This window comes from Peromyscus californicus, unplaced genomic scaffold, assembly GCF_007827085.1.
Source record: "Peromyscus californicus insignis strain IS unplaced genomic scaffold, ASM782708v3 Scaffold_12__1_contigs__length_115047231, whole genome shotgun sequence".
In the NCBI taxonomy this organism is placed as follows: Eukaryota; Metazoa; Chordata; class Mammalia; order Rodentia; family Cricetidae; genus Peromyscus; species Peromyscus californicus.
In genome coordinates, this window is record NW_026294413.1 from 72,825,653 (window position 1) to 72,839,350 (window position 13,698).

General features: G+C 40.9%; 1 protein-coding gene across 1 annotated transcript; it reads right to left on the bottom strand.

Moving 5' to 3' along the window:
• On the bottom strand, window positions 1-939 carry LOC128107992 (olfactory receptor 11H6-like). The gene has a single exon (XM_052734318.1). The coding sequence runs from the start codon at window positions 937-939 to the stop codon at window positions 1-3; it is 939 nt and encodes a 312-aa protein (XP_052590278.1).
• Between the last annotated feature and the right edge of the window lie 12,759 nt (window positions 940-13,698).

Sequence of the window (13,698 nt, forward strand, 5' to 3'; positions counted from 1 at the left end):
CTAGGAGCCTCCTATGACTTTTTTCAAGGCTTCTTTCATTTCTTTATTTCGGAGGCTGTAGATCATGGGGTTGAAGAAGGGAGTCAAAACTGAGTAGAACAAAGTTGTGAACTTTTGCATGCCCTTTGCTTGTCCTGATCCCGGACTTACATATGTTATCATGACTGAGCCATAAAATAGAGCTACAACAGCCAGGTGTGATGAACAGGTGGAAAAAGCCTTCTTTGAGCCCGCAGCTGAGGGCATCCGTATCACAGCTCTCAGCACTAAGGTATATGAACCAATAATGTAAAAAAATGTAGCAAAGATGAGGAGGGAGCTCATAGTGCCGCAGATGAGAACAGTGCCTGGGATTGGGACACAGGCTGAAGCTAGATCCAACAGGGGACCGAGGTCACAGAGAAAGTCATCAATCACATTTGGGCCACAAAATGGCAGTTGAGTGATGAGCATCACTGGGATAAGAAACCAGAGGAAGCCATAGACCCAGCAAAATATGATCAGGCTGCCACAGAACCTCGTGGTCATGACAGTGGGGTAGTGCAGTGGGCGGCAGATTGCCAGGAACCTGTCATAGGCCATGATAGAGAGAAATAAACATTCAGTTGTCCCCAGGGAGAAAAAGAAGTACAACTGGAGTAAGCATCGAGTGAAGGAGATGGTTTTGGTTGTAGAGAGAAAGTTGACCAGCATGTTTGGCACATCAGAGTTGACGTAGCATATCTCTAGGAAGGCGAAGTTGGCCAGCAGAATGTACATGGGAGTATGGAGCCGCTGATCCCAGTGCACTGCATATACAATCGCCATATTTCCAAGCAAAGTGAAAACGTAAACCATAAAGAATATGGAGAAAAGGAAGATCTGTATTTCTCTGCGGCAAGGGAAGCCTAAGAGGATGAAGTGACTCACAGTGTGGGAAGTATTTCTGGCTGCGGTCATTGTCTTCTAGTCTGTGAAGATTACAGATTAAGAAATTATGTTTCCTGACTCCTCTTCAAGAGAGTACATACACATTCCAGCTATGGGGTAGGGCATCCAAAACAGTGTTTTCTATTTGTTGTTTAATTGAACACCCCAATAACATTGTTGTTGAGATAATCTATATATTTATATTCACAATTATAAACCACTGGTCAGTCAAAATAGCATATATCAATAATCTTGTGAAACCTTTTTGAAAAATTTTCTTGAAATTAAGATAAATGTGCAAACGAACATATTTCTTCTTTCATTCCCTAGTGTATAGTTAATCTTGGAGAACACTGGTTTCAACAACTCAGAAAAATTTCTGGCAAAAGTTAAACTGATATCTCAGCATCTCTCTTAATTCACCTATAAAGATGAGAATATATTTGGTTTTCTGAGACAAGGTCTCACCATGTAGCCCATGCTGTCCTGGATCTCACTCTGAAGACCAGATTGACCTTGAACTCACAGAGATCTACCTGCCTCTGCCTCCTGAGTGCTGGGATTAAAGGCTTATGCCACCACTGCCTAGCTAATATAATTTAAACAATACAGAGGAGAGAAAATGAGGTTTAAGATTCCATATGCCACCTCCTCGTGTAGGCTCTAGCCCAGTGATTATCCATGACCTTTCCATCAAATACCTTCTTTCAGACCTACCAGATAAAGCCCAAGTCCCACATAACTACCCAGGTCCAGTCTGACCAAACCCTTGTATGCATCAACCATCCTCTTGGTTTCAACTGGGAGCCACCCTACCTGCCACCACAAACAGGTCCCTTCTGCAATGCACCCAACCTCTCCACCCATTCAGATCTCTCATCTCCTCCTTCCCCCACTCCTCCTCCAGGGGATAGCCTAGTGAGTCTTCCTGATCTGCCTATCCACACCCTTTCTCCAAAATGCCATGTCTATCCCAGGTCCCATATTCACTGTCCTGGCTTAGTCTAGCCACACATATCAGCACTTGCTGGACTCTCCCTACAAATCTGCCAAACCACAGACCCTTCTATGACATGTCCAACCTGATTGCCCTGGTTCTGAGCAACAACGTGATATCCAAGATGAAGAATGGTTCATTTTCTGGATTGGACCTCCTTGAAAGACCTCTATGGTCTGTGCTGCCCCTGGAGGCCACTTTGGTATCCGTGGTCTGCTGCCCAGGCTGTACTGAAGCCCCAGGTTCATGTGGATGTCTGTGATGTGGATGTCTGTAGGATGCTGTAGGATGGTCCTACAGCAGCCAGGAGTTGTGTTGATGTCCATGGCCTGTGTTACCACTGGAGGCCATTTGAATTTCTGTGGTCTGTGCTGCAGCCTGAAGCCATGTTGATGTTCTTGGGCTGTTCTGCCACCGAGGGCTATGATGGTGTCTGCGGCCTGTGCAGTGGCAAAGGCTGTGTTGATGTCTGTGGTCTGTCCTGTCACCAGAGACCATGCTGAGGTCTGTGTGGCACGTGCTGACTCCAGAGGCTAAGTGGATGTTTGTGGTCCATGCTGTTGCCAGAAACCATATGTATATCTATGATCCACTTTTCTGTTGACTGTAAAGGGCAAGGAAGCTACTTGCTGCAAGTCACAAAAATACACAAAGTAGGATTTCAGCTGATTATGACAAAGTTAATACCTGGAAGAAACCAAGGGCCTTCCAGAGGTCAAGCTGAGACTCAAGGAGCCTTGGTGATATTTGGGTTTTGATTATCAGCCGTTTCCTGCTATGAGTTTCTTGTGTGCTATTGTAGCTTTTCCATCATTTATTGGGCACCATTTCCCCTCGACTAAAGGAATATTTAGATAACCTTGTGCGCTGACAGCTATGCACAGCCAGAACCCCAGTTCAAGCCTCCCTGTAATTATCATCATTGGCAGCATCTGGCCAGGTCCATTCCCAGATGGAGGAAAGTACCTTATCAGAGATACCTCTGTACTCTCTAAGAGCAGACTTAAGTGTCCAGACTACCTGTTTGAGAAAGCCTGGTGGATGTGCCAATTAAGCTTAACTCCCTCCTTTATCAAATCTTACCCCTAGTTCCAGATCTCCCTTTAACTATCACCAGAGACATCTAGCAGTACACAGGTTACCTAGTGACCGAGCACACTTATCTACCCCCACCCTGCAGAAAAACGGCAGATAGCTTGGACAGATAGGAGCCACAGGAAAAAAGGAGACAGTTTTATTTTATCTCATTGACTTATAGATTCTTAACATTTTCTACCAATCACGTTTAAGATTATAGTTGAACACATAAGAGCCCTCTTCTTAGATATTACCTGAATTTAGCCTTTAGTTAATTCATTTTCCCATTGGTCACTTCCTTGTGGGGTTGCAAATAATAATTAATGGTTATTGGCTCTCTATGTGATTCTTATCACCCCTCTGTTTGACACTGGAAGCCTGGCTTTGCACTGCCAAGGGATTACTGTTTGTAAGTGTATATATGCCGGGACTCCCAGGGCATGGGAAGGATGGAGAAGATTTGGAAGAATAAATAACTGGACTAAGAGCTCAGTGTGCTGAGATTCTATTTCTGGAAAATAGCCCTTGCCATTAGAAGTTCTCTCTCCTGAGCCCTTGGGATGTATAATATTAAGGCTGGTCCATCTAATATTATACAAGAGCTACTTTTGCCATGGAATTGATGACTGCAGACTCACAGTTGAGAAAGAGTGACACGGAAAGCTTCTGTGACAATTCTTATCCCTACTGCCTGCCCTCCCTCCCCCGCAAGGAACAGCCTAGACAGAAAGACATTGAAGAGAACTCTTAAAAACTGTGATAAGGAGAGTGTAGCTCTCCATAACTGATGGCTTCTCACTGAGGTGCATGTGAGGAAGGACTCAGTTTTCTTTAAAGGACTGGGCACTGGGAGTTTGACCATGTTCCAGTGAATACATGGGCAATACCAATTGGACTTTTATTTTTATTTTTCTTCTTTTTTTGTGGGGGGAGGTCACAAGGGTGGGGGATAGACCTGTGAGGAATGGGAAATGAGTTGCAGATGACAAGATACTATATATTTCTATCATAAAACTTCTAGCAATGATAAACAAATTCAACAATGTGGCAGGATACAGAATCAACTTGCACAAATCAAAATCTTTTCTATACACTGCCAACGAATACATAGATATGGAGATCACGAATGGACACCCATTCATGGTAGCCTCAAAGAAAATAAAATATCAAGGAAGTGAAGGACCTCTCCAGTGAAAACATTAAACCCCTGAGGAAAAAGATAGACACTGGAAAATGGAAAACTATCCCATGCTCACAGATGAGCAGAAGTAATATTGTGAAAATTGCCACTTTTCTAAAAGATATTTACAGATTCAATGCAATTACAATCAAAATACTCATCTTATTCTTCATATAAATGGAACAAAAAACAAAACCTATCCTAAAATTCTTATGGAACCACAAAAGACCCCAGATAGCCAAGACAATCCTGACGAGAACAAAGCTGCAGGGATTACCATTTCAGATATTAAGATAAACAACAGAGCTACAGTAATAAACAATATGGCACTGGCACAAAAACAGGGTAGACCAATGGAACAAAATCAAAGATCCAAACATGAGTACACACAACTTCAGCCATTTGACAAAGATGACTAAATCATAATTTGGATAAAATAAATTATCTTCAACAAATGATTCTTGGAAAAGTGGGTGTCCACATATAGAAGAATGAAATTAGACCAGATTTCACCACCTTGCACACAAACTAACTCCAATGGATCAAAGACCTAAATCCCAAACCTGAAACACTGAAACTGCAAGAAGAAAACATGACATTTATGCAGGAAAAGACTTCCCGAATAGGACTCCATTTGCCCAAGAATTTAGGCCAACAATTGACAAGTGGGACCCCAATACTAAAAAGTGAAGGAAACAATCTACCAGGTAAAGGGAAAGCCCAGAGAATGGAAGAGAATTTTTGTTAGTTATTCTCCTGGCAGAGGTTTAATATCCAGAATATATAAATAACTCAAAAGATAAATAATAAAAAATAGCAAATGACTTCTTAGAAAAATGGGCTTGGGACCTGACTCTAGAGTTTGCAAAAGAAGAAAGCAAAAATGGTTAAGAAATATTTTTTAACAATGTACATCATCCCTAGCAATTAGAGAAACAAATGCAAATCAAAACAACTTGTAGATTTCATCTTACCCCATCAGGACGCCAAAGATCAACAAAATGACCTGCAGCACATGTTGGAAGGAATATGGGTAAAAGGGAACCCTCAGTCACTGTTCACGGAATTGCACAATGGTGTAGCTACTGTGTAAGTCAGTGTGGAGAATTCTCAGCTAAAATTAAATCTGCCATACTACGTCACTCCTTGGCAAATGCCCAAAGGACTCAACATCCTACTCTACAGATACTTGCTTAGCCATGTTCATTGCTGCTCTGTTCACAATAGCCAGGAAATTGAAACATCCTAAATGCCCTTCATCCAATAAAAATGGATGATGAGAATTTGGTACATATACACTATAGAATATCTCTGATGTGTAGAGCAGGTTGGCCTTGAACTTGCCTCTGCCTCCTCCTGAGTGCTGGAGTTACAGACTCACACATCAGTTTTCTTTCTACTCTCTCATTTTGTTTTTCCTCCTTTGGAATGGGATCATCCTTTGTCTCTGATCTAATCATGGCCATCTTTGGCCTCGTCTTACATTTCATTGCTCTGTAGTTGTTTATTGGCTTAGACCATTTCAAACTTCAGCTAAGTTTTCAGAGAGCATACTATATTCTGGTAATCTTTTCAATACAATGAACATTTTATAACATATATCTATATACCTGCATGGTAAAATATATTTAAAATCAGAAATATTATTCTTTTTAAATAAAATCAAGGGACACTTTAATAAGTGAAATTTCACTGAATATTGTGGGTATTAACTATATCACTAATCTAATTTATATATGAAGCTTATTAATTTAAATACGAAAATATAATTTTCTCTCATTTTTAAATTAGAAAAGATGAATAACCAGGAAAACAGGAATCCAGTGCTGTTCAATATGCAATGAAATGATATTCAGCAAAACTGTTGGACAGGAACGTCAACTTGTAAAAAAAAAAAAGCTTTCTGCCGGACAGTTTAGAACAACCAGAGATTTAAAAAAAATCAGAATCACTGAATAAAATCAGAGAGGGAGAGATAATAAATAAACTCACTTTAAAAGTCCGTCAGAACTCCTGGGGCGGCCCTGTTAACATGCAGATTCCGAGTTAAAGCAATCAACAAGCAGAAAATGGTGGTTCTTTGTATGGCAAAGGCTTATGTAGTTCTTCGTATTTAATAGAGTTCTTCACCTGTTAAGAGTTTATTTAGTTTTTTAAATACATTTTTTTGGTAGAGAAAGTAAATGATACCAAGTTATAGAAATATGGAAAGAAGTTGACTGGTGGTAGCGAATGCCTTTAATTTCAGCACTTAAGAGCAAAGGCAGGTGGATCTCTGTGAATTTGAGGCTAGCCTGGTCTACAGAGTGAGTTCCAGGACAGCCAGGACTGTTTACACAGAGAAATCCTGTCTCAAAAAACCAAAAATGGGAAAAAAGAAATACAGAAAGAAACAAAACTGAAAATTAATAGTAGTGAGTATTACTATTAAGATGATAGATTCCTTTTTTCTTTCTACATGTCTATGCCTCAGAACATTTTAATGAATATATTACTAAATATTGTTTATTATTAAGTGTATTTTTTTATAATCTGAAAAAATTCATTATACAACCGTAATTTTGAAAGAACTTACCTTTTCCAAGTACATTTTGTGATCTTTGCTGTTTCTCGAATGTGGAAAGCTGCGAGCAAGACCTTCCTTGAGCCAGGTTTGACTTGCCGTGGGGGATACTCTCACCCCTTCATTTGCTGCTTAGATTTCAAGCTAATAAAGGTCGAGGTAGAAGGGTGCCAGCAGAGCATCCTAAAGGCTGTGTTTGACTTTTGAGTGACCAATATCATTTCATAAGCACAAAGATTAGAAGTCAAGTTTCAAAATGTCATTGTAACACTGCAGGGAGTGATGCCCATTGGTTTCTGAATAAGTCACTGTAATACTACAGGGAGTGATGTAACCTCCCTGCAAACAGGCATCGTGCCCTCAGTCCAGGTTTCTTTCCTAAGAGAAACAAAAATGTAAACGGCATTAGTTCGTAAGTGGAGCTTTACCTCGATTCCGTAAGTCGAACTTTGAGGAGGAATGGTGAAGGTTAGAAGATCACAAAGCCGAAATAACAGTGAAGACTGAGTGACAGAGATATAACCAGTTTTTTTTTTTTTTTTGGTTTTTCGAGACAGGGTTTCTCTGTGTAGCTTTGCACCTTTCCTGGAACTCGCTTTGGAGACCAGGCTGGCCTCGAACTCACAGAGATCCACCTGGCTCTGCCTCCCGAGTGCTGGGATTAAAGGCGTGCGCCACCACCGCCCGGCAACCAGTTTTAACTTGCTCTTTTGCATTTGTAGTTGATGCAACAGAGATATAACCAGTTTTAATGTGCTCTTTTGCATTTTTAGTTGATGCAACCTGTGAGTAACAAACGGTCCATTTTAAAGCCAGAACTGTCAGGTAGAAAGGTTCCTTCGTAAACTCACATTTCCATGTTGCAGTTGTAACACGGATTTTCCACGTTCTGCTTATGGAGTTGGGACATCTGTTCTTTGTTGAGGCCATGGGCTCAGGCACTGACTGAGAATAAGGACAGTGTCTTCAGATGAGCAGGCCTCTCCTCTTAATCCTCTCTGTTCTCAGAGCTCTGTCCCTTGGGTTTACATTTGGAATGCATTTGAGTTTTTTGTTTCTAGTTGGAGAATATGTTCTCCCATTCCTGCTAGCAAAGGTAATAATGAAAACTTGGGTTATTTGCTTGTCCCTGGTGAAGCTATTGTTGGACCAAAGCCAATTTACTTAATATAGGGTTCTCTTTGTTGAAATTGTCTTAGGGGAGTGGACACTACCATAGGGACCCATTCTTTTGATAAATTTGTTTCATATATCTGATACACTTATTCTTATATTGGAGCAAGGATTCTTTCATGTGAACTTCCGACTCATATTTTCTGTTCAAGGGAAAGTCTACTTCATTTAATTATTTTTAAATTTATTACATGAATCCAAAAGTCTGTGTTCAGAATTGACCTATGTGTCATATGGACAATCGACATTTATTAAAAGCTTGTTACATGCCATGTATTGAGATTATCTATGAATAAAAATTTTAATTTTAATAATAATAATAACAATCCATGATCTAGTTCTAAACTAGTGCTTTATTTTATAGATGAAGTCATTGACGCTTAGATAAATTAAATAATTTGCTGAAGATGTCACATCTCATACATGGAAGGCCAACATCTGAATTTGGTTCCTTCTGTCAGAGAAATTAAATTCTTAAACATTAAATTATTCATCTTAGGTTTTGACTTGGAAAAGGAAGAAAACAATATTGATTTTTGGAAGTAGGCTGTGATGGTTAACCTTGATTGTCAACTTGATTGAATCTGGAATAAACTACGAGACAACTCAGGGAAAGTATGTGAGGGCATTCCAGGAACATACTTAGATTAGGGAGAACACCTTCCCGCAGAGGGTGGCACCTTCCAGCAGCAGTCCATATGTAAAGACATCCCAGGAAAAAGCAGCGCTGCCATGCCTTTCCACCTTCACTTCTTACTGGTGAGTACATCTATCCTGTTGCTGATGACTCCACCACCATCCTTCACTGCTATTGGAACTCAGGTTCTAGTATGGACTAAAGACCAGTAGTTCAGGTACTAGAGATGGTCAGCAGAAACGTGCAGTCTGGAGTCGCCAGCCAGATGCAGAGGGATCAGGAGATGAACGTGCCATGCTAATAAAGGTACCACCATGTGACAGAGCACAAATAAGGAATATGGGTTAACTTAAAATATAAGAGCTAGTTAATAATAAACCCAAGCTATTGGCCCAGCATTTATAATTAATATTAAGTCTCTTGTGGTTACTTGGGAGCGACTGCCAGGACACAGAAAAACTTAGTTTACACACCCCTTCTCCCACTGTTAGGAGTCTCATAAAAACTCCAAGTTAAACAACTAAAGCATGTATGCAAAGGACTTACTGTAGACCCACACAGGGTCTGTGTTTGTTGCTTCAGTCTTTGTGAGCTTCTATGAGCCCTGTCTAGTTGATTCTATGATCTGTGTTCTTCTGGTGTCCTAGAACCCTCTAGCTCCTATGATCCTTCTTCCTGCTCTTCTGTGGGATTCCCTTGAGCTCCTCGATTTGTCTGTGAGTCTCTGCATCTGCTCCCGTCAGCTGCTGGAAGAATCCTCTCTAATGATTGTGGTAGGCACTGATCCTGGATCTCTGGGCCATCCAGCTTCCAGTTCCTGGCCATCTGGACAGTGTGGAGCATGAGCTCGCTCTTGTGATGTGAGCCTCAATTTAGACCAATCATTGATTGGCCACTCCCACAAGCTCTGGACCACCTTTACCCCAGCATATCTTGCAGGCAGGATAGGTTGGAGGTTGAAGGTTTTGTAGCTGGGTTTGTATCCCAGTCCCACCAACAGATGCCTTGCCTGGTTACAGAAGATGGCCAGTTCAGCCTCCATATCCTCCATGACGGTAGATTTCTTTTTCATACAGTACATTCTGATTTTCCTCAGGTCCTCTCCATTTCCCTACCCACTCAAATCCATAGTGTTTCTTTCTCTAGCTCATTAGAATATAAACCATTATTAGCTAAAAGATATGATAATAAAACAGGATAAAATTAAAATAAGAATACATAATGCTGTGGGATGATCTGTATGTCAAATGTATTGCTGATTGGTCAATGAATAAATCACTGATTGGTCAGTGGCCAGGCAGGAAGTATAGGCGGGACTAACAGAAAGGAGAATTGAGAGAAGAGGAAGCTGGGTGGGAGAGACACTGCCAGCCGCCACCATGACAAGCTGCATGTGAAGATGCCGGTAAGCCATGAGCCATGTGGCAAGGTGTAGATTTATGGAAATGGATTAATTTAAGTTGTAAGAACAGTTAGCAAGAAGCCTGCCACGGCCATACAGTTTGTAACCAATATAAGTCTCTGTGTTTACTTGGTTGGGTCTGAGCGGCTGTGGGACTGGCAGGTGAGAGAGATTTGTCCTGACTGTGGGCCAGGCAGGAAAACTCCAGCTACGACATAATAATAAAATAGGACAAAACAAACAAATAAACAAACAAACATAAGGAAAAAAAGCCAAAGAAAAACACAAGAAACACATATAAGTACAGAGAAACACATATTCCCACGCACAAAACTCCCATAAAAACACAAAACTGGAAACCATAATATGTACACGAAGCACGTGTACAATTAAAAAAAAAAAGCCCTGACTAAGTATTATGAAACAAAGAACTTCCAAAAATGCTATTGAGTTTGTTTTGTGTTGGCTATCTATTGCTAGGCATGGGGCCTAGTCTTAATTGTGATTTGTATTCCCAGTAAGACTCTGTTCAATATTTGATTAGAATTTCAGGCCTATTTCATGAGCTAGGACCCATCCCCTATGCTGTTCGGGTGGCCGAAAACCTGAGACCTGGGGGAAAACCAAGTACTACTGTTCTGCTAAAGGAATGTAATAATAAAATGACTCCCAATGACATTCCACTATACTCATAGACAAGTGCCTTGCTCACCCATCATTAGAGAATCTTCCTCCTTCAGTAGTTGGGAACAAAGACAGAGACCTACACCTGGAAAACATACAGTGAGTAAAAGACCTTGGAACTCATCCCTAAATGTTATGTATCCATTAAATCTCTCTCCTCAGGGTCAAGGATCCCTGTAGAAGAGGAAGCAGAATGAATGTAAGAGCCAGAGCAGATGGAGGCCACCAAAGAAACAAGTCTTTTTTTTTTTTTTTTTTTTTTTTTTTTTTTTTACAGACATGATAATTTTTATTTATCAGTGTAAGCACATTTTTAAAAAATTTTCCTAATTTTATGCAGTGAAATTTTACATAATGCCAAATATTTGGCCAGCCCTCTTTTGTAGTTCATTTTTGTATCACATAAGCAAAAGCAGAAATTTAGGATATTTTTCCAGCTTGTTAGAAATTAAACAAACAAAAGAAAATACATATGCATAAATGTTTGTATATTCCTTCCCTGATTCTTACATATCTTACCTTATTTTTTTTTTTTTTTTGTTTTTTTTTTGTTTTTTTTTTTTTTAAATTTATTTTAATTTATTTTGCAATACAATTCAGTTCTACATATCAGCCACGGATTCCCTTGTTCTCCCCCCTCCCGTCCCCCTCACCTTCCCCCCAACCCCCCCCCCCCATTCCCATCTCCTCCAGGGCAAAGCCTTCCCCACAGACTGAGGTCAACCTGGTAGACTCAGTCCAGGTAGGTCTAGTCCCCTCCTCCCAGGCCGAGCCAAACAATCCTGCATAGGCCCCAGGTTTCAAACAGCCAACTCATGCAATGAGCACAAGATCTGGTCCCACTGCCTGGATGCCTCCCAAACAGATCAAGCCAATCAACTGTCTCATCCATTCAGAGGGCCTGATCCAGTGGGGACCCCTCAGCCATTGGTTCATAGTTCATGTGTTTCCATTCATTTGGCTATTTGTCCCTGTGCTTTATCCAACCTTGGTCTCAACAATTCTCGCTCATATAAACCCTCCTCATTCTCGCTAATTGGACTCCCAGAGATCCACCCGGGGCCTAGTCATGGATCTCTGCATCCAGATCCCTCAGTAGTTGGATGAGGTTTCTAGCACAACAATTAGGGTGTTTGGCCATCCCATCACCAGAGTAGGTCAGTTCGGGCTGTCTCTCGACCACTGCCAGCAGTCTGTTGTGTGGGTATCTTTGTGGATTTCTGTGGGCCTCTCTAGCACTTTGCTTCTTCCTATTCTCATGTGGTCTTTATTTACCATGGTCTCCTATTCCTTGTTCTCCCTCTCTGTTGTTGATCCAGCTGGGATCTCCCGCTCCCCCAAGCTCTCTTTCCCTAGACCCTCGCCTTTCATTACCCCCACTCATGTCCAGGCTGTTCATGTAGATCTCATTCCATTTCTCTGTCATTGGGTGATCCCTGTGTCTTTCTTGGGGTCCTGTTTTCCAGGTAGCCTCCCTGGTGATGTGAGTAGCAGACAAGTCATCCTTGTTTCATGTCTAGTATCTTGCTATGAGTGAGTACATACCATGTTTGTCTTTCTGAGTCTGGGTTACCTCACTCAGGATGATTTTTTCTAGATCCATCCATTTATCTGTAAACCTCATGATGCCATTGTTTTTCTCTGCTGAGTAGTATTCCATTGTGTATATGTACCACATTTTGTTTATCCATTCTTCAGTTGAAGGGCATCTGGGTTGTTTCCATGTTCTGGCTATTACAAACAATGCTGATATGAACATAACTGAACAAGTGCTCTTATGGTGTGGTTGAGCATTTCTTGGGTATATGCCCAAGAGTGGTATAGCTGGATCTTGGGGGAGATTGATTCCCAATTTTCTAAGAAAGCGCCATATTGATTTCCAAAGTGGTTGTACAAGCTTGCATTCCCACCAGCAGTGGAGGAGAGTTCCCCTAGCTCCACATCCTCTCCAGCATAAGGTGTCTTCAGTGTTTTTGATCTTAGCCATTCTGACAGGCGTAAGGTGGTATCTCAGAGTTGTTTTGATTTGCATTTCCCTGATGATTAGGGATGTTGAGCAGTTCCTTAAATGTCTTTTGGCCATTTGAGTTTCCTCTGTTGAGAATTCTCTGTTTAGCTCTATAGCCCATTTCTTAATTGGACTGTTGGGCATTTTGATGTCTAATTTCTTGAATTCCTTATATATTCTGGATATCAGTCCTCTGTCAGATGTGGGGTTGGTGAAGATCTTTTCCCATTCTGTAGGCTGTCGCTTTGCCTTGTTGACCGTATCCTTTGCTCTACAAAAGCTTCTCAGTTTCAAGAGGTCCCATTGATTGATTGTTTGTCTCAGAGTCTGTGCTACTGGTGTTCTATTTAGGAAGTAGTCTCCTATGCCAATGCGTTCAAGACTACTTCCTACTTTCTCTTCTAGCAGGTTCAGAGTAGCTGGATTTATGTTGAGGTCCTTGATCCACTTGGACTTAAGTTTTGTGCACGGTGATAGATATGGATCTATTTGCAGCCTTCTACATGTTGATATCCAGTTTTGCCAGCACCATTTGTTGAAGATGCTTTCTTTTTTCCATTGTGCACTTTTGGCTTCTTTGTCAAAAATTATATGTTCATAGGTGTGTGGATTAATGTCAGGGTCTTCAATTCGATTCCATTGGTCCACATGTCGGTTTTTATGCCAGTACCAAGCTGTTTTTATTACTGTAGCTCTATAGTAGAGCTTGAAGTCAGGGATCGTGATGCCTCCAGAAGTTGTGTTATTGTACAGGATTCCTTTGGCTATCCTGGGTTTTTTGTTTTTCCATATGAAGTTGAGTATTATTTTTTCCAGGTCTGTGAAGAATTGTGTTGGTATTTTGATGGGGATTGCATTGAATCTGTAGATTGCTTTTGGTAGGATTGCCATTTTTACTATGTTAGTCCTGCCTATCCATGAGCATGGGAGATCTTTCCATTTTCTGACATCTTCTTCAATTTCTTTTTTTCAGGGACTTAAAGTTCTTGTCATATAGGTCCTTCACTTGCTTGGTTAGTGTTACCCCAAGGTATTTTATGTCATTTGTGGCTATAGTAAAGGGTGATG

What these genes read in the sequence shown, in the direction of transcription:
- LOC128107992 (XM_052734318.1), bottom strand. Translation starts at nt 939, where the DNA reads ATGACCGCAGCCAGAAATACTTCCCACACTGTGAGTCACTTCATCCTC.